General features: G+C 46.7%; 1 protein-coding gene and 1 long non-coding RNA gene across 3 annotated transcripts in view; one reads left to right on the top strand and one right to left on the bottom strand.

The window, feature by feature from the left end:
- Positions 1-20,976: 20,976 nt before the first annotated feature.
- LOC117244678 lies at positions 20,977-22,228 on the bottom strand. Its single transcript, XR_004498188.1, has 2 exons — positions 22,106-22,228; positions 20,977-22,029 (listed from the first exon to the last, which is right to left on the bottom strand). It is a non-coding gene; the product is annotated as an uncharacterized LOC117244678 (long non-coding RNA).
- A 336-nt stretch (positions 22,229-22,564) lies between these two features.
- The window catches only part of SLF2 (SMC5-SMC6 complex localization factor 2), a 28,924-nt gene continuing 26,394 nt past the window's right edge, over positions 22,565-25,094 (top strand). Inside the window, exon 1 of one of the 2 annotated variants that reach the window (XM_015633625.3) lies at positions 22,565-22,806. In XM_015633625.3, the coding sequence (XP_015489111.1) occupies positions 22,697-22,806 (110 nt within the window). In that variant the 5' untranslated portion in view covers positions 22,565-22,696. The remainder of the gene's footprint in view (positions 22,807-25,094) is intronic. The other variant, XR_001522593.3, reaches the window with a different exon arrangement.

Here is a 25,094-nt window from a genome sequence, read left to right as displayed (position 1 = left end):
ATTCTCCCCTGGCCTCACTCCACCAAAGCCCATTCTGTTCCTCCTTGAACGTAGTGCCTCTGCAAGTGGGGACAGTGCCAGAGTTGGGGTCACATACACATCACCGTGTGATGAGCTGTGTCCGTGCTCAGCCTGCAGAGCTCTGCCAGTAGCAGGTGCTGCCGAGAGCCTGGGAATGTGCCAGCCAGCATTCCATTCAGCAGCCAGTGCTTCATCCAGTGGCATGCCCATTGGCACCACAGGGAGCTGGCTGCTCTCCCTGGGGACATTGGCAGATGACATTCCCTGGGATATAAAGCCCCCACTGGCTGCTGCCAGCTCTGGTGGGTGAGCACACGTGTCTGGTGGGACTCCTTTTTCTTAAATTCCCATTCTCCAGCTTTCTGTTAGTGCCACCAAACACACAACCATTGTTTTTGCTCAGAAGTGACGTCAAGTCTCCTGGGGGTCCCCTCTGCCAGAAGTCTGGAAATTAAAATCTGGGGCCCCAGCACTGGCTGTGGCACTGAGCTGATGGTGAGGTGAGCACCACTGCTCTTTCTGTGCTGTGGTGAACAAACCCAGAAATAAACTGGCAAATCAATTGATGGGGCATGGTGAGATGCCTCACATGCCTGGCAGCCTGCACCACCCTGCCCAGGCTCACCAGCTGCCCCACAAGTTCAGATAAAATTTACAGAGTGGTTCTGTCTTTTGAGAGCTGCTATGGTATTTCTGGAGTGGGAAGCACCTAGAAGGCTCTGTCATGGAGATGACCAAGCAGGAGCCACAGTTTTATCAATGCAAGCCCACAAAGCAGGCAACATCATAAATTCAGGTTCTCCCAGTGTATTTTCAGTTTGTGTGGGTGTGGGTTGGCTGCTAACCTCAGCTTTGTGTGATGCCACTCTCTGCCCCTTAGCTCCATCAGGGGGCCAGATTGGAACTTTGGCATGTGAATCTGTGACCTGAAATATCTCTGTTTCCTCAAGGCGGGGCTGCCCTCCTGCTCACCTGCCGCAGTTCCTCCCAAACATGACACAGCTTACGAGCACCCAGTGCTCCCTCCCCACAGCCATCACTTTTGGCAGCTCTCAGTGCCACACTGGAGGGCTGGAGATCTCCTTGCTCCTTCTTTGCTGCCTGCTCAGCTCTTCCAAGGCAGCACTGCAGCATCATGGCTGTGATATCCCCATTGGGGATGGGGCCTGGCCAAATCTGTCCCTGGCACTGGCTGCATTGCTTGTCCTTGCTGGGATCAGGCCTTGGACATTCATCCCTCTGGCTACTGATCCTGATACCTTCCCCAGGATACCTTCACAGTACCACGGCTGGCTTGGCCACATCTTTGCACCCCTCTCCTTGGCACATGGGTCCCCCACAAGCTCTGTATGTGTCTGCCTGTTGGGAAGGGCCTGGAAAACCACTGGGGAACAGGGGAAGAGGCAAAGAAGCAGGTGAGAAAGAGGCACAAGTAGGGCAAGCAGGGAAGTCACTGCAGGCTGATGCTAAGGGGATGGCCATCAGGGCAGCTAAGACCCTGCATGGGTGGGAGGAAGGGAGTGCACAAGTTTGCTGGTGAACAACTTTGCCGGCTCCCTCGAAGCAGGTTGTGAGGGGAAGGGGAAGAAGAGTGTGCTTGGAGTTGGAGTGACTGCCTGACTCCCAGTTTTGATAGGTGTGGTGGGCAGAGGTGAGTGAGCAGAAGCAGTCTCTGGGGTCACACTGCAGCACTCGGGACCCATCCCTTCCCTGTGACACCGGCACAGCTGAGACCTGATGCTGTCCCTTGTCCCCATTTCTCCAGATTCCCCCCCTCTCCTTCAGCCAAAGGCATCAGGTGTAAGTGAGGAGCAGCCTGACCCAGCTCCCGTGGAAGGACAGTGGCATTTATCAGGGGAAGGGGGAGCTTCCTGCAGCTTCACTGTGCTGGGAGCATGGCTAGGCACAAGGGGTTTGCCCTTTTTGGGGAGGGTCCTATGGGAGAGGAGGCTGGGGAACTGCCCCTCTAAGACTGGGACTTCACCCTGGGGGAAGAAAATCCACCTTCCAGCTCTGGGGAGGGGGCAAAGGAAGAGAGAGCTGCTGGCTTTTCCTACCCTTCCAAAGAAATTAAAATCCCCCACCTTTGATCTCCTGTGACTGCAGAGAAAGCCAGGCAGCAGATCCAGGGTGTGGTTTAGTGCTCAGAAATAAGCCAGCAATTAGAACACCTCACAGTGTTACTGCTGAAAGCAGAAAGTAGCCTTAGGGAAGGGCTGATGTGTGCTCTCTGAGAGCCTGAGCCCCACAGCACTGTGGGGTTTTGGATAAAAGCTGATGCACTGCTCCTTGCCCCGGGTCAAGACACTGGAAAAAGGAGCAGTGAAATGTCTGCAGCCTCCAGGAGTGTCCCAGTGTCAGCCACTGCCTCTGGGGCTGGAGTGGGACAAGGGCTTTCATGGCTGTCTGAGGTGCTCTCCTACAGGGAGATTCAATCTCTTCGGGGAGGCTGCTCTGGGCTGCAGCCCCAGGCTGTGCACAGCAAGAAGGCTGGGCTGGAGATGCTGGGAGGCAACAGCGACTCTTTGGCCCTTTAGTAGGGAAGCCCACAGTAGTGCCTAGATCCAGGGTCGTGCCCAGCCAGCACCTGCTGCCCCTCCTCAGGCAGTTTCTCTCAGGTGTAGACTCACAGATGTCTAACACAGAGCTAATCCCACACTTTAGCCTTAGCTGAGGCTCAGTCCATCTCCAGACTTAAACCTACAAACATCAGGCTTTGTGAGATTTTGTGGCCCTTGTGTCTTTCCTTTTCCCTCTTCCCTAAGCCACCCAAGCTGCCTGCAAGCCCCTGTTCCTCCTCTGAGAAATGTCATACATGAGGGAAACCACATCTTTCAGCCTTGTCCTTGGGATGAAGGATGTGGTGTTAAGGGACAGCTTGGGCTCAGCAGGTGCCTTTTCTCTTGACAGCACAAAGACAGAGATGCCCTTGCTGAAAGAGCTGAGCAGCCTTGGTTTGAACACAGACCCTCAAAACCAGATTTGAGAGGCCACACTAGCGGCCTCAGAGCCGGGGTGGCAGGACAGGCAGCTCAGGCTGTTCTCAGTCCCTTTGTTTGTGATGCCAGCCCCAACTGCGCACAGAGAGCCTGGAGGGGCTGAGGTGCAGCCTCCATCACTCCAAGTGTCCTGTGGGACAGGCTGCTCCTGCAGTGCTTGCAGATGCACTCGGACCTCACAGCCCGGGGGATGCTGGTGTGGACTTCTGCCTTCCAGGCACTGCACTGAGCATTTGCATGGCTGCAGGGGAGCTCAGGCATGGTTATACCCATCAATGATGTCCTGCAAGAAACCTCCCCCTGTAAAAGCCTGGCCAGCAGTTGGTATTTTCCTGCCAAGGGGACTTGCTCTGCCTCTCTCTCCAGCAGGACTTTTTGTACACAGCCAGGGTTTTGCTCAGGCTGCGTTGCTCTGAGCTCGGGCTCTCCCTCCACCTGCCTGGCTGTTTTTAGCCTATGTTGTATTTTTGCATCCTTTGAGACCTCCTGCTGTCTGGCCACCTGGATAGAAATCTGGTAAGATTTCATGAATGGAAATGAACAGGGGAAATGCACAGAAGTTCAGCTGGTGTGACCACCAGAGATGGCATTTACCTCTCTGGAGCAACTCCTCCTGCCCCCAAAGAAACGCTGAAAGCAGCACACACCCCATGCAGCTCCCTGCTAAGTGTCATCTGCCAGCATAAACCAGTCCCCTCAGCGCTGGCAGCCCCAGCGGAAGCATGGTCAGGGGAAAGGGAGTTTCTTGGGATGTTTTTCCCCTCCAGGTTCCTGTTTCCCCTCCAGCCCTCATCCATGGATGCTGGCAGCCTTCCCCTTTTCCATGTAGCTTTGCAGAGGGAGCAAAAAGAGTGGCTGGGGCTGAAGAAGTCTGGGAGATGGAGGAAGGCTGAGGAGAGGAGGGCATGGGGAGGCAGGGGGGCCCCCTTGACCCACTGCTGGCACGGCAGCCCTGCCTTCCAGCAGCCCTGAAGCAAATTGGGAATCAAATCCGCTGGCAAGGAAGGGAGGAAAACCACAGGGCTGAGTCACTCCTTGGAAGGCATTTGCATCTGGACAAATTCCAGTTGAACCCCTTTCCCACTACCTCTGTGTGGGGTGTTGGGGTGGCTTACAGGAATGGCCACATCCTTTCCCCCCGGGACGGAGCCTCCCTGGCCAGTCACACTCAGGCAGAAGCCGGGCAGCATCCACTGCCGACTTTGGCAGCTTTCCATCAGAAAGCAGGAAGGCTTCCCGGGGGAAAAGCTGCGCTGGTGAAGCAGAAGCGAGAGTGAAGGCAAGTGAGGCTGCAAGGAAGCTGAGCCTCTTCCCAGAAATTGTTAAGTGTGGTGGTGCCTTTCAGCATCTCCTGAAAGTGTCAGACTGGGGCTGGTCCCCATCTGAGCTTTCCATTTCCTAATAGTCAGGATTTGGGATGACAGTCTGCTCCAGGGATTTAGGCTGGGAGAGGAGCAGCATGCAAGAAGGATGAAGGATCAGGAGCATCCCAAATACTGACCCAGCACCTGCAGAAGCTCAAGTTTTTGGCAGGGGTGAAAGAAGGGATGGGGAAAAGGTTGCAGAAGGTGGTGGGAACTGGCAGGGGCAGAGGATTCACCCAGAAGGGCACAGGGTGGAAAAAGGTCCAGGAATGAAACTGCCACAAAAAGGTGTCTAAGAACTTGATGTTTATTTCCCTCCAGAATCATCTTGGGTGAGCTTCTCCCTACGTTCTGCACCCAGATTGATATTTTCTCGAGGTTTAAATTTCCCTGATGTGCAAAGTCATGTTCTTGCTTGAAAAGACCTTTGCCAGGGTCAGGTGCTGTGTGTGGCTAGAGCAGGATGGGTCCTGGGCTGGGTCCCAGCTCGGGGAGGTACCTCAGGATGAGATCTCAGTGTCTGTGTCGAGAGCTGAGATTCATTGCGCAGTGCTGGAGCTCTGTGCACCATCTCGTGATATCCAGCCTCCCTTTCCTCCCTCTAGTGGTTAAAATCCCGGCATTTCCCGGGGCTCCCAGAGCCTCCAGCAGCACCCGGGGCTGGGGCACAGGGAGTAAGGGGATTGCCCTTGCGCTGGGACAACGGGTAGGGGGCCCCAGTCCCTACCAGCCCTCCTGGCAGGGATGCTCCTGCCTGCCCCAGATCTCATCTGAGAGGAGATGGAGTTTTGCAGGGGGGTTTTGGGTTAGGGACGGCGTTACATATAAAGGGAAGCTTTCAAGCATCATGCTGGTTCCCATGCCCACAAATGCGCGATGAGGAAAACCAAGGGAAATGTCAGCTCTTCCCTAAGTAATGCCTTTCAGCTAGCCTTGCAATTAGTCCCTTGGAATGAATAAATAACTGAATAAAAAGAAATGAATAAATAAATAAATAAATATTTTGAGCTTTGCCAGCACTTCTCTCTGCAAACGCCGGTCTCGCCTTGTTGTAACTAGGGCACAGTGGGAGGGGAGAGCCAGCTAACTCTCAGCACTGAGCCTTCCTCGGACAGCCCGAGGCGGCTGCGATGAGACTGCCCGGGGGAAAGGAGCCTGCAGAGGCTGAGTGGGCAGCGAGGGGTGCCCGGCGGAGAGGGGTGCCCAGTGCCCGGCAGCTCGCCTGCAGCCAGTGACCCGGCTCACGGCACGCTGGGGATCCCTTTCCCCTCCACACTCCATAAGCTTTTTGCAGGTTTGCTCCTGCACTTGTGCTGTGCTGCAGGATGGATAGAGAGGATGTGGAGAAGGTGTGGAGGTGCTGCTCCCTGAGCCCGGAATTGATGCTGCGCTGCTCCCGGAAATCCAGCTGGGATCCACCCACTGTTTACAGAGAAAAGTGCAGTGAATCATCTGTGCGGGGAAGAAAAAACACAACAAACTTGGGCCTTTTTAAGCTTTCCGGGCAAGTGAAAGCTGCTGGGAGAGAACCTGACTGGGAGCAAACAGGCTATCCTGGATATAGATGCTAGGGCTGGTTCTGGAGGGATCTGTATCCTGGGACAGGACACCTGTTTCTACCCCAGACCATTAAATATAGATTAAAACCCATCACAGCTGGAAGCAGCTGTGCTCTGCCACCCCCAGGCTAGCCCAAATGGACTCCAAAGCGGGTTTTCCAGGGAGATGTCCTGGCTGGTGGGGAAGAGCTGACACTTGAAAACAAATGCTTTTCTCTAGACATGGAAGTAAGAAAGTGTTGATCTGGAAATGGGTTTGCTATAGCAAGGATGGAGTTACTACATCTGCCTGAACAAAGGGACTAGAGCCCTTGGGGATGGCCTGGGGTCCTCCACCTGGCTTTTGAGGGACACAGGGCTGCTGGGGTCCTCTGATATCTCTGCCAACCCCTGGGCTGTCTCAGGTGTCCTCTGGTGCAGGGCAGATGCTCAGGTACCTAAACCAAGCCCTTGGCCTCACACACACAAAAAAATGTTACTTTTCTGTGAAACAAATGAGGTGAGGAAAGGTCTTTGTGTCATCCAGAGCTGTGTTATCTTCCAGCTGTGGCAGCTGGAGCAACCACTGTCCCCACAAATCTGGTCTTTAAGCCAAGCTGCCCAGTGCTGTGGCCCCAGGTCTTATTCCCTTTCTCAGAAAGGGAAGGTTGATTCAATCAGCAATTAGCTGGAGAGCATTTGGGATGGGGTCTTGGCATCATTAGTACCCAACACTGGGAGGTGGTAAGAACAGACTGAGGGGAACTGTCAGCAAATAAAGGTCATGGCAGGCAAACCCAGCAGCTTGGTGTGGCGCTGGAGAATAGCTGTGTGCCTTCCAGAGGTATACTCTGGGTCTTCAGACAGTTGCCAGGCACAGAAGGTAGAGGTAAGCGGAAATACAAGGGGAGAAGACCCCCTAAAAGCCAGCAGGACCCTAAGGAAGGATGGAGACAGCTGCTGTGTGGGTGGAGAAGGGCTGACCTGGCACAGGGGCTGCAACCCTGATGCCACCTTGGCTGCCAGCCCTGTTTTGGGCTCCTTTGGGGTTAGTGAAGAGCTAGTGCAAGAGGGGACAGGGCAGCTGGATCATGTGCAAGGTGTTCAAGTGCAGTAGCTGTCACCCTGTAGCAGAGACCGTGGGGAAGTGTGGATTTGCATCCCAAGTCAGAGCCGATGGCCCATTCCAAGGGGAAATGTTCTCTACTCATAGCTAAGTTAGGGAGATCAGAAGAAAATGTGGCCTGATGGGAATGTTACCCTTCAGTACAAATGTGCCAGCCCTGCTTGCTGAGGGAAGGTTTGTGGCTGGAAGGAGCTGGAACAGCAGAAGGTACAGAAGAAGAGCACTTCTGGGCTGACCCTGTACTTGAAAGCAGCTGAAAGCCAAGAAGTTGGATTTTTTGGTTTTTTTCCCCAAATGTGTCCTGAGCCTCAGGGTGCAAAGTGTGTGACCTGCTGCCTGTCAGGAGCAGATTCGGGAGTGACAGGGCCTCACGGCAGAGGTGGAAAGCTGTGCAGCTCTGCAGGGACACGGCCACTGTGGCAGTACCGCGGCTGCCACTGGGCACTAGAGGGCTGCACACTCCCGTCCTTGCTGCCAGAAGTGTCTCTCTCACGCTGCACAGCCTGGTCTGCAAATGCTGATTAACTTCTGACACTCAGTGAGCCGGAAGAGATGAAAATAACTTTGAAGAACGGTGGTTAGCCACAACATGGCCAAGGCAGTGATTTTTCTTCATTTCAGTTGTGCTTTCCCCAAGCTCTGCTGCTGCCAGGGCAAACTTGCAAGGTGAAAAGAATCAAGTCTATGCATAGGTTTGATGCTGGGGGATGTGTGATGAGCTTGTCCAGTTCCCTTAGACCCTGAAAGTTTCTCCAGCACAGCCCTTATTCCCTGGAAAGCCATGTCCTTTGCAGAAGCAGTGGGCTCCTCGGGTTGTTTACTGTAGGTAAGGAGTGCCTGGGGATGGTGCAGGCACAGCTGATCCTGCCTCAGGTGTGGGTGATCCATTGGGTGCCCTCCTAACATGGATTTCTAGGGAGCCTGGCAGCACTGGAAAGGTGTAAAATTAAGGTATAATTAAGGATAAATATTCTCTCTTACTCTGAATCATCTAAAATGATTTTGGAGCAGTGTTTTTGTGACCATGTATGTCCACTGATGTATTTTTCTTACCTGTTTCTGGCTGTTTTGTTGCTCTGCAGGAAATCCCTGCTGCTTTTGGGCCAGCTGTGGCCCCCTCCACCCCACACAGTGGTAGACAGAGATGGTTCCTATCCTTCCCCCTGGTGGGAAGGTTTGGCCAGGTATCCACAGGTGTACCAGATACCTAACTCCAGAGTTATCAGGGGTATCAGCCTCAGCCTGGAAAAGAGAGAGGACGTGATGGTGAGAGGATCTTGCCTCTGGAGGCTGTGGTGCTCATTCCTTCACTGTGCCACACTGTGCCACCCTCCCTGTGTGACACCACTGACCTCCCACTGGAGGACACACTGGTGGTAAAGGTTCTGGACAAAAATCCATCACGTTCCTGTTGTGGGAACCAGACAGAATGGATCCCGGGACTGACTGAACATCTCAAGAGTTAGCATGGGAAGAGGAAGTTTGTGTTCCTGTGCCAAATGTGGAAAGACAAAGGTGAAACATTGACAGTATTGCCTGACATGTCCCATGGCAAAAAATGGATTCAGAAAGTTTTCCTGTGAGGTATGTGGAAAAGAATTCAAAATTAAAATCAGCCTGGAACAACACAAAAAGCTGACCTACCCAGTTGTCAGGAATATTAAGCAGATCACTGCCTCCCACCCCAAATAAATATCTGCACAAGGACCATGTTGGCAATACTGGACCGAGGAAGAAAAGTTGCATGAGCACTATGAGGGGAGAAAAAACTTAAAAAACTTAATTGGGGAGTATATTCCATCAAAAAAAAATGAAACAGATGAGTGGCAAAAAAATAAGTACTATATAAGAGCCCAGTGAAAAAGAAGATGAGGGACCCGGAATGGGAAACATGCTGCTACCACTGAATTGGATGCAGAAGGGGAACTGAAATCCCACTATGGAAGAGTTGTTGAAGACTGGTTACCCCCTGTAAAGCTGCCTGTGCCTCACAGGACATTTGAGAGAGTGATCACATGCAGCTGCTAGCAAATTGCATAGCACTGTAACATCTTGCTTCTATTCAATATTTTTATTGTAACACCTTCTATTTAATACTTGAAATATATTATCAGCTGTGGTTACCTAGAGATGTCCTGCCCCATTGTTGCATTAAATGCCATGTTCCAGGTGCATTGGCCATCACAAGCCAGTTTCCATTAGGGGCTGGTGGTATGTAGGGATGCTAAGGGGCTCTTAAGCATGGTGTGACATCTGTAACAAGAATTTGAGGTATAAACCACTGGTTTTGACTAAAGTGAATGGGCCATCTATACTTAATCCGGAAAAGGAACATATATAATTTATGTGTTTTGTAAATAGCATGAGGATAAATAATCAGGTCCCTTTTGAGAGACAGGGGCTATCCTCAAGTATACAGCAGGGACAGCGTGAACTGATGGATTCTGCAGGTGTTTGTACACTGATAGAGGTGGATAAAGTAAAACCCCTGTCCTCAAAGGTGAAAATCGTGTGGAAGGAAGGCATTTGTCAGAGATGGTCTCCATATGAGCTCATCAGGCTGGGTCCTGCCTCATCCTACCTTGTAATCACCACCAAGGTGAGAGGGAAAGGAAAAAAATCACTGGTTTTGTCCCCAGAAGTCTGATATAAATGGAGTGTGAAGAAAGAACTGCATGAGTATGTGGAGATGAGGGAATGTCTGCAGGTATTGCTCAGGGCACTCATAAAGTGTAAAGATAAGGAAGGAAAAAGCCAGCATTTTCTTGGGGGGTTAGGTAAAAATCAACCTGCTTCAGTTGCTCCTGCTGGGACAGTCCAGGGAGAACATAGCTGAGTCAGGTGGGAGGTATTTAAGAATGGTATTTTTTTGCTGCTTGGTAGATGAATTGTGATGTGGCTTTACAGGAGTACTTGACTTCTGTTTTCCTGTGACATGGTGACCATATTTACTTGGCAATACTGGTGTTGGTGGGCAGAAGGTGTGCAGATTCTGTAAACACAAACCCCTTCCCAATGTCAAACTTTCTGGGAGATGGGCTAGCAGATATAAAGGTAATGGGAGTGATATGAGACACAATTGTCCTTTAGTACAGAAGTAATTTGATTTTTCTAGGTAAAAACCTCAGATTTAGTGCCTAAATTCATATGAAATAATTGAAGTGGATGAAGTTCTATCAATTTTTGTGATGAGAGTATTTTGCTAAGATATCTTGAAAAATACTGTGATCCCAAAGAGACTGATAGCAGTCAAGTATAATGGAAGATTAACTGGATCTGGAAAGATTGCTACATGGGGCTGTAGAGGAATGTGGATGTTAGGCATGCTGGAATTCAGAAAACAAAATGCAGGTTTGTCAAAAGGCTGTTCAGACCTTTTCCAAGTGCTGTGCTTCCTGTTGGTTACCTTGTCCCAGCAGCTGAGTGATCAGAGGGGTGTGGGAGTTAGGATTTGCTTTGTAAAAGCACCTTGCTGGTTCTAGTGGGAAACAAGAGACAAAGACAGTATTTTTCTGCTGAACGAAACATTCTTGGTGTGGAGATCTAAGTGGAGCCCCAAAAACTGACAGGTACTTGTGGGTTCCTTGTCTAATCTGACTGTCAAAGTATAGGAGAAACTACATAAAACCTGTATTTTCCTAAAAGGGATAATGGGATAGTAAAGACAGATAATGTGTGTAGGACACCCAGGATCTGTTTTGTCTACAACATTTGCTTGAGTGGAGCAGAAGGGAGAAGGACCTGAATTTGTTTCATGCCCTGGAATGAGAAAACCAGAAGGGCTGGGACTTGCACATGACCCAAGCTGGCATGTGGCTCTGGACAAGCAGCAGTGTGGGTGCAGTGGTCAGCAGGGGAACACCCCGTGTGGGACTGAATGTGGGAACCCTGCGGGTGCAGGGTGTGTGTGCATGTGGATGCAAAAGAAATCCTCTATTTCCTGTTCTGGAGTTCAGCTCTGCAGAACAGGCAGAGACCATTAGACCCCATTGAGTGACCTCCCATCTTTCACAGGCCTTGCAATTTCTTCCTGTTTCTCTTGACATCAACCCACTGATTTATGCTGAACTAAAGTACATATTTTTTCAAAAAAAGACAGATCTGAAGACATTGGGAAATGAGAAAAACAGTATTTCCTCTGATAATTTGTTCTGCTAGTTAACCACTGCCACTCTTTTCCTGTTTCTTATTTTTCATTTCAGTCTGTCTGGTTTCTGATGCTAAGCATTCCTGTTATAGATACCAGGAATAAATCAAAATGCCCTCTAGAACAGTACCTGCTTTCTTTTCAGAATGTGGGATATGGTAATTAAATCTCTTCAATTTGTCTTGGTTTTGCAGAAGGCTGGGGTTTAGTGCTATTGCTTCTGGGGAAAAGGCAAATCCCATCCTTCCCTCTTAGCTGGCTTGTGCCTTCCTCCTCACACCCTGTTAGGCAGCAGGGCAGGGAACTCGTTCTGTTGAAATATATAAACCTTTGGTTGCCTTGGGGTTATTTGGAGTTTTCATTCTGCTCACCACAGGGCTGTAGAGGTGTCTGGTGGTGTGGTGCTGAGCCCAGCATGGTGAAGAGGAGGCTGAAAGAGTTCCAGGCGGGATGTTTTTGCAGCAGAGCCCACTTTCAGGGACCAAACTGCCACCAAAGACTTTTGCTCAGGGATGCTTTTCCAGTCCCCAACTTAAAAGAAAAGCAAAAGGCCACTGTGTTTGACCAGTGCCAAGCACAACCAGCCTTGTGTGCAGGGCTGCATAAGGAACAGAAACAGAGCAGTTACAGCCAATAATGAAGCAATCAAGCTTTTTTGAGTGTATGAAAGTGAAAAATGCTTTCCTTGCCTTTCAAGAAGATGGTTTTGCTTCCTTGCCTTTGAAAATCCACAGCTGCTTACTCTGAGGGCAGAAATATAGGAAGAGCAAGCATGTACTGCAAATGTACACCCTGATCCTCTTGAAGGGTTTGGCTGAAAGGAAGAGGGAACATGGACAGACCATTTGAGACAGAAGTTTCTTGCAGGATCAACACAGCTAAGGCAAAGGTGAATTAACTTACAGAAACTCAGTTAATTGAAAGTGCATATGAGCCAGAGCTATTGGTGGGAAATCACAGGAAGACTTTGTTTCTGCACACACACAAACACACACACACACACACACACACACACACACACACACTCATTTCAGTCAAGTCAACCTGGATTAGCAAAAAAATCTATTTAATAAACCAGGAAAAAATACTTTGATGGAAATGGAGAAGGTGTGCTTAAAGCACCAGGAAGGAGATCTGAGGAATGGTGACCTTTAGCAGAGGGCAGAGAGGAATGGGCTGTCTTGCGTAGCTATGACTGATAAGGAACATGGATGAAACTAATTGATTGGATTGATTATAGTCTTCTTGTTACAAGTTAAACTCTTCCCTAAGAAAGAATTAAAGGAAATTCCTTTGGCACAGTTGAGGGAAGTGTAGGAATACCTGCCAAGTTATAACCTTTACATTTTTGTGGCCCATTTAATGAAGGTATAAATGATTCATGCTTTGTGTGACTCAACTCTACCATCTCATAGTTTTAACTGAAGAAATGCCTTGTAGGTGAGTTCATTCTGCATCATGTTTTGTGTATTTAAAAAAAATCCTCAATTTCTTCTAGGCTATTACAAGGAAACAGATTTTAAAGAGTTTTGGTTTTTTTAATAAACAAGATAAATAAATGTTAATAATTACAAGTTAATTATAAACTGTGGCTGTCAAACAATATAAAATTAAAGGCATAGGTGAGCTCCAAACCATTTCTTTATCAGAGATGATATTCAGATAATCAGCTAGCCTGTTGCAAATACTGACCTTGTACCTACAAATCAAGTTTCTAAGGATTAAAATGTCAATGGGTGTTTTGGAAGGTCACTCATATTTCCCAATGCTTATTTTAAAACTATGCCAGTTTGTCTTAGCTCAGGGTTTGACCTCTGGATCATCACAGGGTGTTTATGTAGATGCCAGAGTCAACAGTTCATCATTAAGTGACAAGTAAGACACTCAGGAAAAGTCCTAAGGGTGTGCTCTGCAGTGTCACTCTGGAAGGTTTGGTTGGAAGCAGGAAGCTGTAGTGGAGAGAGCCTGTTTTAGCAATGCTCAGAATGATGAAAGCGTGAAGTAGAGCATGGGAGAACCATCTCTCATTTTTAGTCAATCTGGGGATGCTGAATCTATATACATCTACTGATAATATTCAATAGTGGGAGAATTATTGGCATAAAGAGCATTGCCTCCATATTTCTCCTCCAGGTTTACTCTCTGACAGGTGCTTATGTTCTACTATTTGATCTATCAATTTAACTTGTCACTATGCCCTGCTAATCCAACATTTGCAAAAAGCAGGTTTATTTCTTTGAATGCTGTGCTGCATTTTGCTGCCTGATTACCCTGCGACTTGGTCACTACAGTGTATTTACACATAATCACTATGAAGTGCCACTCCAACTGTCCTGAAACCACTTTCAAGCTCAGAAATCCCTAACAGTGTGGCCCTGTGGAACAGAATTTGGCAAGGTGTATTTGCCTATTTGTGTATCTGTCATGTATGTTCAGGTGCCTGTCTTGACTCGTAGCCTGCAAAATTGACGTGAGAGTTTTTGGCACCAGTTTGTGCACCAAAACTGCCCCAGTTCCTGGCCATCTCTACCTCTCCTGTGCTCACTTGTACTTAAGGTAAGTTACACAGAGTGTGTTGACAAAAGAGCAGGACTTATTGCCTAATTTTTTTCAGGAGCCTGTCCAGTGTTCAAGGGCATTCAAATGTTTCATCCAGAGTCCATGCAGTGGGCTAAAACTACGTTTGTGGCGTATGTTTGTTAAACTGTTGTGAATTTGGGAGGGATGGTGAGCACTGGAAAACTGAGTCAGGTTTAAAAGTTATCTTGAGGAATAGTCTCAGGAATGCATTGATGAATGGCACAAAGAATTGCAGTGAGTTAATGCAATGCACTGCAAGACTGTCAGATGGAGTGACTGTTCAGCAACAGCTCTGCCAGAAATGATCTGCAGGTCACCTCACATCATGTACGTGAGGGGGGAACCCCCTCTTCCTCCTGTGTGAACAGAAGTTTATCCTGTGGGTATGGGGGTAGATATTTCTGCTGTAATGGGCTCCTGTGGGAGTACAGTAAAAGGGTTTGCACTTTGTTCTTCAGGAAAGCTGTGAACTTCTCAAGGGAATTCAGAGAGCAATTAGTGGTGTGCTGTAGCAATACTTGATCTTTTTTAAGTGGAAATAGTTGTGGCCAACACCCTGTGCTGTCCAGTTTTGTGCATTTCTAGCAGTGATTTAGCTTTAGCTATCCAAGGAAGAGCCTACAACTCATCCCTGCTATCTGACATGGGCCAGGATGGGGGAGCTGCCTGGACTGCTAGGCTGGGAGGGTGGACTAAAGCAAACGAGGCCCTGAGAAGATGAGATGTGTGCTGCACTTGCTGCCCTAAAAAATTGCTGCCTGTAAAAAAATTAATGTAACAAGATTCAATGTGAATCTTAATGAAAAAGGAAGTTTAGTGTAAAGAGAATGTATTTTCCTCAGTCATTGTCACATGCCTTACTCACATTTTCACACCCTCATGGATTCCAAGACACATGTCAAAACCCATGAGGACTGCTTGCATAACACTAAGGATGCGATGCTGGCTTTCAAATCCTTGTTCCATATTTTGGGTTCCTCTTGATGATGCTAGATCTAGTTTTTGAGCTGGTTTGAACCAATTTTTAGAATGTCATTTACTTAAGAAGTCCAAGTTATTGCAGTGAATTTGTCTCCCTAAGAATCTTGCTTCTTCCTCTGTAAATCTTGGACAAGGTGGCAACAAATTTTCCTATTAACATCTATCTCTATTCTGCTTTTATAAAGCCTATTCCTCTCTCACCAAGCTGTGGTGATGCCTTTTCCTCACTGAAGTGACAGCTGTGTGGCTCCCTGACTTCTAGGTGAATTGGCTGGTCCTGCAGGCTTATCTGGTTACTAAATAAAAAGCCATTTAAAGATTTGCTAGTGTGTGCCACTTTTGATATACAACCTTCCATTTGTTCACTCACAGACATGGAACTTAGATTAAAAATAGTGGAAAGTCAGTGTAAGGGGTTTTACTGAGTGATTGTATGTCTGGCTTTTGAAATATAACAGTGTTTACTCATTTTGCTCAGATGTCACATGTCCTGTCTGCTTACCTCTGATGGAGGCTCTGACGCTTATTCACTCCCCTGTCCCAGCAGGCATTTCCCTGTTAATTATTCTGAAGCCCAAGCAGTCCCTGGCTTCATCAGAACTCCGATTGTGAAAGAATTACAATATTTAAGGCTGATTCAGGAATTCCCTCAATCTTTGCAAAAGAAATATCTTTGAAAGAGCTTGGCCACAGTATAACGTGTAAGTGGAAGAAGATGAGAGAGGTCTGGCAACTTGATTAGCTAACTGAACCCACCCAGTAAAATTTTTGTTGCTTGTTATGCAGAAAGCAACACGTTCATGTTGTGTAGAAAATGCCAGAGAAACAGTGATAAGCTGCTGAAGGAAAACCCTTTTCACTGCCTGCCAGCAGTGGATTGTCCCTCATCTTTTCTTTCTGTGTTTGACCTTTGTGTCAAGAATGATTAATCTTTACAGAAACAATCAGTGATTAACATGAAGTTTACCCAGAGACAGCCTCCATAGAAAGGGAGCATCAAGGACAGGAATTAACTTTGGTGAATGTTAACTTTATGGATGTCTGCTGAAGAAGCCACAGGTGAAGGCCATTTCCATTTTTAATTTGTTTGCACTATAAACCAGACTTTTCCTTGTAGTCATGACAAAGGAATTTTTTGTGTGTGGCTAAATGGCTATTGCCAATGAAACTTTTAAATATTGAGAGACCTGAAACTCACAACTTTGAAATACTTGAATAAATAAAAGGTAGGGAATATAATAGATGGAGTTTAACTGATCTAGACTGATTTGAAGTTTTCCATGAAAACAGCTGTGGGAATGGGTATGTGTGGGAGTTGGACTGGCGGGGACTGACAGTGAATTTGCCTTGGCTGACTACACAGAACGCATCAACCTGAGATTGTGGGATGCAAAGTGCTGAAGAGAGAGAATGTCTAGACCTGATACGGAGAGTTGTGTGGGTACCATCAAAATGAATGCTGTTGTTGAGCTAAAGAACTTGCCAGTTTAGGCATGACATAATATTACAGGTTGAGTAAATATACAGTTGAATAAGATAAGCTAAAGTAAGTTACTTAAGTAGCTTGTTAAGGGGGTTTCTAGAGGATTGTGGGATTGTTATGTTAATAGAGACTACCTCATAGTTTCATATAAGGTGACATTGTCAGTGGTTGGTAAGCTATGTTTCCATAGAAGGTAATAAAGTTGTTGACTGGTTGGGTAGGACACAGAAGCGCTATAGCCAAGGGTACATGTCATGTCTTCTTCATTATGCTGTCTTCTGAGGTTGATCTTCCTAAATGCAATTATGTCTGATGCTCTAATAAATGAGCTTCTAATCCACGCTCAGTCATTCCCGCCTCTTTCATTGCCAAAGATAATTGGTGTCCCGGCAGGCAGGCAATGTCAAGGGTCAATTGTCACCCCACAGCTGGAATGGTGGCAACAAGGGACCTCTAATTTTATAGAAGATCCAGCTGTTTGGGAAATCAGCTATCAGGCAGCAGTGGTTAGCTGATTTAGTCGGTGAGGCCCCCAGGAATTTTGGAGTGCTGCAAGAAGCAGACACTTGGAGCTGCTGGGAGAAAAAGGATCTGGATCTGACTACTCATCTGGATCAAGAGTGCAGGTGAACCTGTGGGGAATTACCATGGGACAAGGAATGTCCGTGGTACAGAGGGGCACATGTGGACATTTTAAGGCACTTTTAAATAAGCATGGCAAACAATTGCTGAAGTGGGAACTTAAGAGAATAATGAAGCGGATCTTCCATAGTTTTCCCAGTGCTACGGCTTTGATTATCCTTACCATTGATTATTGGGAATCTGTGGGTGTTAAACATTATATTCTAGCTACTAGGAGAGACCCTGAAGCGCCCCATATGCTGCCTGCTTTTCACATTATTTTGGAAACCTTAAAATTAGAAGTTAAGTTTAATAACTCCAGTACTTCTGTTATCCCTATTCAACCCGAGGCAGCACAGTCCTCTACTCCTTCCCCTTCAGCCCAAGATGATGGTGGCCACACCATCTTGGCCCTCCCCTTCCTGCTGCTCCTCCTCTTCCTCCTTCCTCCTCTGCCAGCCACCATTTTCCTGTGTTCTCCCAAGCTGCCATCTTGCCCCAAAGCCCCTCCCATGGCTCCACCCCCACAGGCCATGTCCCCATGGAACCAGGAACCAGAACCCTGGCTCCAAAGGCTGCCATCTTATCTTGTGACCTATCACCTTTCTCCGCTATGCTTAAATATCTTCGCCATAACCTTGCTAAAAATAAAGCTGTTTTTATTTCAAGTTATTCTTTTTCCTCGGAAGGAGACCTCAACCCTCCTGAATCTGAGGAACTTCCGCTGTGCCCTTCGGGTCCTAAAGACCATTGGGAAAAGATCCAAAAAGCTGCAGTTAAAGAAGGGGATCTAGAAGTGGCAGAAAAGTTTACTGTGGTGCTAGTACAGGATGGAAGGCAGGGAGAAAATCTGCTGTGGGAGCCATTGACTTACGGGGAAATAAAAGAACTATGTAAATCAGCTAAGGACTATGGGAGGGAATCACCATTTTTTAATAATTTATTATTAAATAATTAAATTATTTATTATTAATTTATTAAATTATAAATTAAATTAAAAATTAAATAATTTATTATTATATATGTGCAGCCCTCACAGCTTGTATTTTAACCCTTTATAATTTGAAGTATTTAATGACAATGCTGCTGTCACCAACACAATACACCTCATGGGAGGGAGGATGGAAAAGACTATTAAATCAGTTGTTGGTGGACTATGGGGGTAATCAAGCTTTGGCAGCATTGACTATAGATCATCTTGCTGGTGAGGGAGCACACAATCAACCTGAAGACCAAGCCACAAACCTCCTGAGGCAAGCTTTAAATGACATTAAAAATGCGGCAATAAAGGTGCTGTTATGCAAATACCTGATGGTGTTATAAATGTAATTAGACAACTAGGTCTATTGTGTTGACAGCAATTTAATAACAAAGAAAAAGGATACAATTTAGTGAATTGAATAGCAATTTGGTATACAAGAATACAATTTAGTAAAAGAATACAATTTAGTGAATAGATTCAGATATATATATATATATATATATATATATGACTATAATTTGCCAGTAATTAAGTATGATTCAAACATAAGCAAAGCCGACCAGGGAACAGAGAGAGCTTCTCCTGCTACCTCACGTACGAAACCAACTGGGGTACACAGAGGGCTTCTCACCCTACCTTACATACAAAACAAAGGAATTCAAATTAAATTTATATCCTATATGCTTATACATATTCATTAATGTTTCCTGTAAATTTCCTCCCACTTTCAATTCTTAAATTTTATGCCACTATACTCCACGGCGCTTGCTTCACTTGTTGCTGGGGGTCTTCAGTCTTCTTTTGGTGGTCTTTGCATGAAGGCTTACACTTATCTTTGTTGTTCTCTGGATAACCTTACAGGTTGTGTGTCCGTATGAAGCATTGTGTTATGTAAGTAAGCATTATGTTACAATAATTAGCCATGCATTTCATAGTTAAAGCTATAATTTCAAACCTTATGCTTGAAGCTGTTCCAGCTTTGTCCATCTCAAGGTCAATTCTGTTTTGAGACATTACTTATTTTAAAACTACATCCTATATCCTATTTTTAACATGTAACATCTGTTAAGGGGTCCATCTGCCTTGTAACACTAATTGCCTTTATTGCTTTATAATAATAACTTTCCAAATAGTTACAATTTATTTAGCATGAATCATCTCCATTTATCACAATGGCATTACACCTACACTAGACTTTGTAGAAATAAAGCAAGGGCCTGATGAGCCCTACATGCAGTTCATTGATCACTTAAGGCAAGCCCTAGAGAGACAAGTTACACATGAAAGGGCAAGAGATGAACTGGTAAAGGAATTGGCTCTATCTAACACAAATTCATAGTGTAAAAAGGTATTAAGTGCCCTTCCACCAGAGCCTGAACCAATTCTAATGCAAATGGCAGAGGCTTGCACTCGCCTCAGGACATCAGAGCACTCTGCAGCCCTACATGCTCAAGCTGTACACCAAGGACTTCCTAAAGCTTTATTGGCAAGTTAAATTCTCATGGCAGGAGAATTATTAGTGTTAGTTAAAGTGAATAAACTAGGTACTGATTAGTAAATATATATTAATGTAGTAGAATTATTGTGTACAGACAGATACTTTATACACACTGTGTCCCTTTGACATATCAGTGCAGTGCTGCCAGCTTTTTGTCAAAAAAAGGAGCTGGTGCGCTAGTTGAGTTCCATGTTACAATTCCCTTGGTGAAGCAGGCTCTGAAAAGCACAAATACTTCATAACCTTGAGATACAAACCCTCTCCACTGATTAAACTGTTATTGCAATTGAACGTGGTACCATAAATATTCTCTCCAGATGTTTATCTAAAGGAAACTTTAGTCTTCTGCTCCATAAGCTGCATGTCAAGGTATCAGTGTCTGCTTGGAGGAGGTGTAAATTGGTTCCTGCAATGCACATCGGGGAGGATCTGACCTGATAACATCTGGGAATTAGTGAGAAAGGGAGAGATTCTCCAGGAAGATGGAAGGAAAGGAAACCAGGAGTGCCAAGAAATGTCTGTATCTGAGCTCTACTGTAATTTGTGGCTGTGCCGAAACCACACAGCAAATTGGTGATGAAGGGAACAAAGAGCAGCTGAGGCAACCCCAGCCAGGAAGCTGAGTGTGGAAGTGCCTGGAAGAGTAATCAATCTGATGAGTTTACACAGGCTTGGCTCAGACATGTTCATGTGAGGTGCTGCCATGCTTCAGGCTTTGTGCTCAGGTATATGGTTCTGTCAGAGGAAACCAGTCTAAAGAAAAAGAATTATTATTCTGGTTTCAAAATAAGTGTTTTTCTACTTAAGTACACCCAGACTGCATAGCACTTCAGCAGTGCTCTCTACATGTGCAGCACAAAGAATAATGGCTGCCTATACCAGAACACTTCCACATGAGATTGGGCTTTATTCCTTCCATCATTTCCACAACTTTTTTCAGTATCCGTGTTCTCCCAGGAAAAACAATGAAAATCTTTAAATATTTCCTTTCTCTTTCTGTGCATTGACCCTGAAGTCAGTGGCACATCAGTGTGTATCTGAGAAAACCACTGTGGTCAGCTTTTCCTTCCCTACTGGGTAGCGTTGAGTGATGGCATGTGTGTGAATCTTGACAGAATGACTGAATTTAGTGTCTGGATAATGATCTGCTATTAGTAAGTTGACTACAACAGCTTAATAAAAGATATGCTAATAAATATTGGTTCATCTGTTCCACACAGACTTGGTCCTGTATGGGGGAAAAAGCAATTTACAACACTTAATCTCAAGGGGGTAATTTATGACAATACTGGTCTTTGCCCTTACCTGCCACTCCCTGTGGTTACTTAGCAAAATCTTCCTTTTCTGGCCTCACTGCTTGTGTTTGTTTTTATTCTTGTACTTACAGTTATAGGAGAGTTTTACAGGCCTCTGCCACTTCAGAAACCCATCCTTACTTCCCATGATAAACAGCTTTACCCTGCCATCACCAGTGCTGGAATTGGATGTTCTGTCAAAGCTGCTCTGTATCCAGCTCTTTGGTTGTCTTTTAGAAATTCTTTACGACTCCAGGTGACTTAACCCTAGAAATGTCTCAATTGCCATTTTCCATGGTTAAACTATTAAACTTGAAAGATAAGGCAAATGTTTATAGGACTTCAATTTCATCTGCTCCTTTAATGTGTTATAAAAATATTTCTGGAATCCCTGGATAACACTGGGAACGAAACTTTAACACTTTATTAATGGTACTTCATATATACACTGCTGTCTTTTCAAGCAGATCTACATGACAGCAAGTTGAACTGTTCTTCATTTGTTGCTCAAGGAAGTTACACCTAACATAAACGTGGATTATTGTAGTGTTGTGCACAGTGGGTCTAGAAGTGTGTTGTCAAATAGTGGGATCCACTCCAGGAAGGTTCTTTATGAACATAATTGTCATAGGTGGTCCCTGGGACAGAGAGCTTGCAGCTGAAGGCAGAATTAGTGTAGGAGGGGCTCAGTCAAGGAAGAAGAAAGGTGCATGTTGCAATGGCAGCCAGTGTTTTACACTTTTGAAGCTGAGTTTAAGAGATCAGAAATTACACGGCTCAAAGCTTTTGAAAAACAGAGATTGAGGGATGGGCAAAAAGGGTGGGGTGCATAGCACAGGGCAGACTCAGATATTCAGGCGTTCAAAAACCACTTTCTTATTTTGTCCTGTGCCTCCAGTTCAGTGTTACTGTTACTTGTGCTTTGCAGCCTTTCCCTAGGCCAGCCTAAGGTAGGGTGTGAGAAGAGATCTGGGGTGGGTCACTCCTTTTCCTTTGAGTCAGTTGTCTCCTGGTGTTTCTGAATCCAAGAAAAGCATCTGGAAAACAGTGGCTTTGGTCATCTCCACTCTTAGTTAAAGTGCTAAAGAAAACCTCCAACAAAAACCCCAATACATACATATAGGGAATATCTCCTCTCTGTGCAGTGCCTACTTTGAACTGTTAAAGCAACTTTTTGATACCGCTAGTTTTTACAGACTAATTTTGTGAATTTACACAGAATATTACAGATAGCAGTACTGGCATTCTTTAAGCTGGCAGGGCTGGTTCTGCAGGTTGCCTAGTCCAAGATTTTGTCCAAAATGTTTGTCAGGTGGTGGTGCAGGACACGGGATTCCACTCAGGATGCCTTCTCTGGAGGAAGTCCAGGCACGGAGGGAATCTTGCACAGCAGGCTGAGGACGGGAAGGCGCAGGCTTTAGTGGTAATTTTGGAAAAGCTACTCCCATTCCAACTTTTTAGCCTCCCCACCTTGTCTCGCGGCTCTGGAGACGGATGCGCAGCCTGGATCTCCTTCCAGCCGCAGTGCAAGCCGCACGGCCCGCAGCTCGGTGCCGGTCCATGGGCACTCTGCTCGCAGACCGAACTCCCCGCCATGAGCGACCCCGCCCGGGAGCGCGAAGGGGGCGCGCAGGGGGCGCGCAGGGGACGCGCAGGGGGCGGGGCCTCGCGGGGCCCGCCCCGAGCGCACCAATCAGAGAGCGGCAGCGCGGGCGGGGTACCGGCACGAGACCAAGGCGCCAAACAACCCTTCCTCCCTCGGCCGCCGAACGGCGCTCCCGCCTTCCGCTCCCCCAGTAACCAATCACAGCCACGATACAGCTTTTTGTCCCGCCCCCAGAGGAAAGAAGCCAATGGGAGACGCAGCTGCTGCGGCGCTCAGCCAATCAGCGTCTGAACCATTAGAAAAAAAGGAAGAGCGGAGCCCGTTAGCTCCCGCCCGTGACCTGCGGCGGTGCTGGGCGTTCCGGCCGTGTGGGGCGTTCGAGCCGCGGTCCTGGCGATGCTGCCGGGGGCGGCCGCTCCCCTTGGCCGCTCGGGCCCCGCTGGGCCGCTCTTGCCATGACCCGACCGCTCGGCGAGGGGCTGCCGTCTCCGGTCCCTCCCTTCGCCATGTCCCGCCGCCATGTTACGCCGGCGGCCGCGGGCAGAGAGGCGGCCCAGGAGTGCAGGTACCGGCGGGACGCGGGAGAGGAGCGGTCGCGGTCGTCGCCGGGCACCGGGCCCGCCTAGCGGGATGCCCGGCTGCCGGCGTGCGCCGCGGTGCCCAGGGCGGGTGGCAGGGGTCGGCTCGGCGCGGGTTACCGGGACCTCCCCGGGAGCCTGCCCCGGTGTTCCAGCCGCCAAGGGACCTGCCGGGGCCTCCTCATCGGAACCGGCACATGGAGCCGCTGTTCGTTGGCCGAGGGCTCTGGCAGCATCCAGGAGTCTGAAGGGAGTGTCCAGCTAAGTTCTGGCTGGCATTTCCAGCAGAAATCCCGGAGCTGTCCCACGTGTGGCCTCGCAGCTCCTGGCGTTACCCAGCCCACCTGCGGAGCTGAGCGGCTCCAGCGGCTCGGTTCTAACCGAGAGCTTGGGGTGTCGGTTCAGCTTCCGAAGCTGCTCCGGCCGGGACCGGCGGCTAACGGTGCTGCAGGACGCTGCCCAGAGCAAACACTGACCGCCACTGACAGCGTTTTCTGACTTGACAAACTTGTCTGCTAGCTAGAAATTCTAATTCTGCCAAAGACTTGAGGTTTTTCAGAGGCTGCCGAGTTGTTTCTTGCTGAATGAGACAAGTCATGATTTTCTTGTGCTATTAGTAGCACCTTAATTTGTTCAGATCCTCTGTTTTGATAGCACTGTCATTTAAATGAAGGGGATAGGGTAAAAATAGTGAACTTTTTCAATCTTACTTTTTGCCCAAGAAAGTGAAACGAAACTTTGTAATTTTGGTTTTGTTGCAGTTGAATTTTTCTGTGTAAGTTCCTGGTTTGGCTGGGTTTGTTTTCCTACTTTGTTTTTATTTTCCTGCGGAGATTTTCAAGATACTCTGTGTCATCAAAGATATAGTAACTTTTTATAGCTTATTCCCATGTTAAGTGAATTTGCTATCTTGGAGCTATTGCTGGTGTATTCCAATACAGCTTTTTAAAAGGATAGTTTTTAGCCAGTCAGACACAACCAGGAACGTGGCTGTAAACACTGACTGCTTTTACCAAATGCTCAGGGGGTTATTTTTTAAGGCAAGTGAAAGTATTTCCTCCTTCCCTCTTCCCTGCAGGCTGTGTCCTTAGTTTTGAAAGGCCTGGAAGGTCTATTAGGTTCATCTCCTGGCCATGCAGCTTTTTTCTTTTGTTGTGTGAGATCATGTGTATTTATGGGTTTTGCATTTTCTTTTGGATTTTTAGTGGTCTCCTTGGTGTTTCAGTCGAGCTGAGATTTCACAAAATATGGTGTGGTAGTTTTTATTTGGGATAAAAAGTTGCTGAATTTATATATATTTCTGGAAAGTGTTAACTAGAGCTGTATAGTTGAGAAAGATAGATACATTGAACAACTGTGAGTGTCACATTAGCAAGAGTGCAACACAGTAACCTCCTACTAGAGGGTGGAGATTCTCCTGAGAATGGTTTTTGAACAGTTATGGCCCCATTCACATAGATAATCGCATTTTTCTTTTTACTTTCACATGTTTGTGAAAAGCAGGTTGGATGGCCCAGTTATTTTTCACTTTCTTCCTTGTACTGTATTACATTCTTTCTTTTTTTCTTTCCCCCACCCTTTGCTTTTGTCTGAAGTTCCTAGTACACTTCCTTGTCTGAGACCTTATACAGAATCTTGGCTGGACAATTCCTCACCCTTGCACTCCAAAAAGCAGGGTTACAAATGCATTGGTGGATAAGCACCTTCAAACAAGTAGTCTTAAGACAAATCACTCATCATCTCTTCATTCAAATTAAACTTGAGGGAGAAGGGAAGTGCCTTCATTCCGTTATTTTTTACAAGGCTTTGTATAATTGTGGAATAAGCAGAATTTTTGTTACAAAGCTCTTGGATTTATAATAAAAGACGGCAAAAAATAGAGCAACATGGCAAGGACATAAGCAGTCATTTGAAATCAGTGGCTATGGAAACAAGGACAGAGATGGCAGAAGGCCTTGGTTTTGGTTTTGTTACAAGGTGCCCTCAGAGGTCAGAGTAACTGAGGTTCTTGTTAATAGGACCCTTGGGGCAGATTAGAGAGAAAGAACACTGAATACCTGGTGTTTATATGTATATACATGTATAGGGTTTATTTTAGAATAATTTGGTTGCAATGGAAACGGGGTATGTAGCCATTACGGTTATTATCTCTACTAATATGATAATAAAAAAGTATAAAAATACTACTTTAGAAAATACATGAGGAAAAGAAAGAAAAAGCAAGGATAAGAGTAGATTGTGGGGAGATATCATTGCAATTTCGATGCCTGCTGCT

Source organism: Parus major, chromosome 6, assembly GCF_001522545.3.
Source record: "Parus major isolate Abel chromosome 6, Parus_major1.1, whole genome shotgun sequence".
NCBI lineage: Eukaryota > Metazoa > Chordata > Aves > Passeriformes > Paridae > Parus > Parus major.
This window is presented reverse-complemented; position numbering and strand designations above follow the sequence as displayed.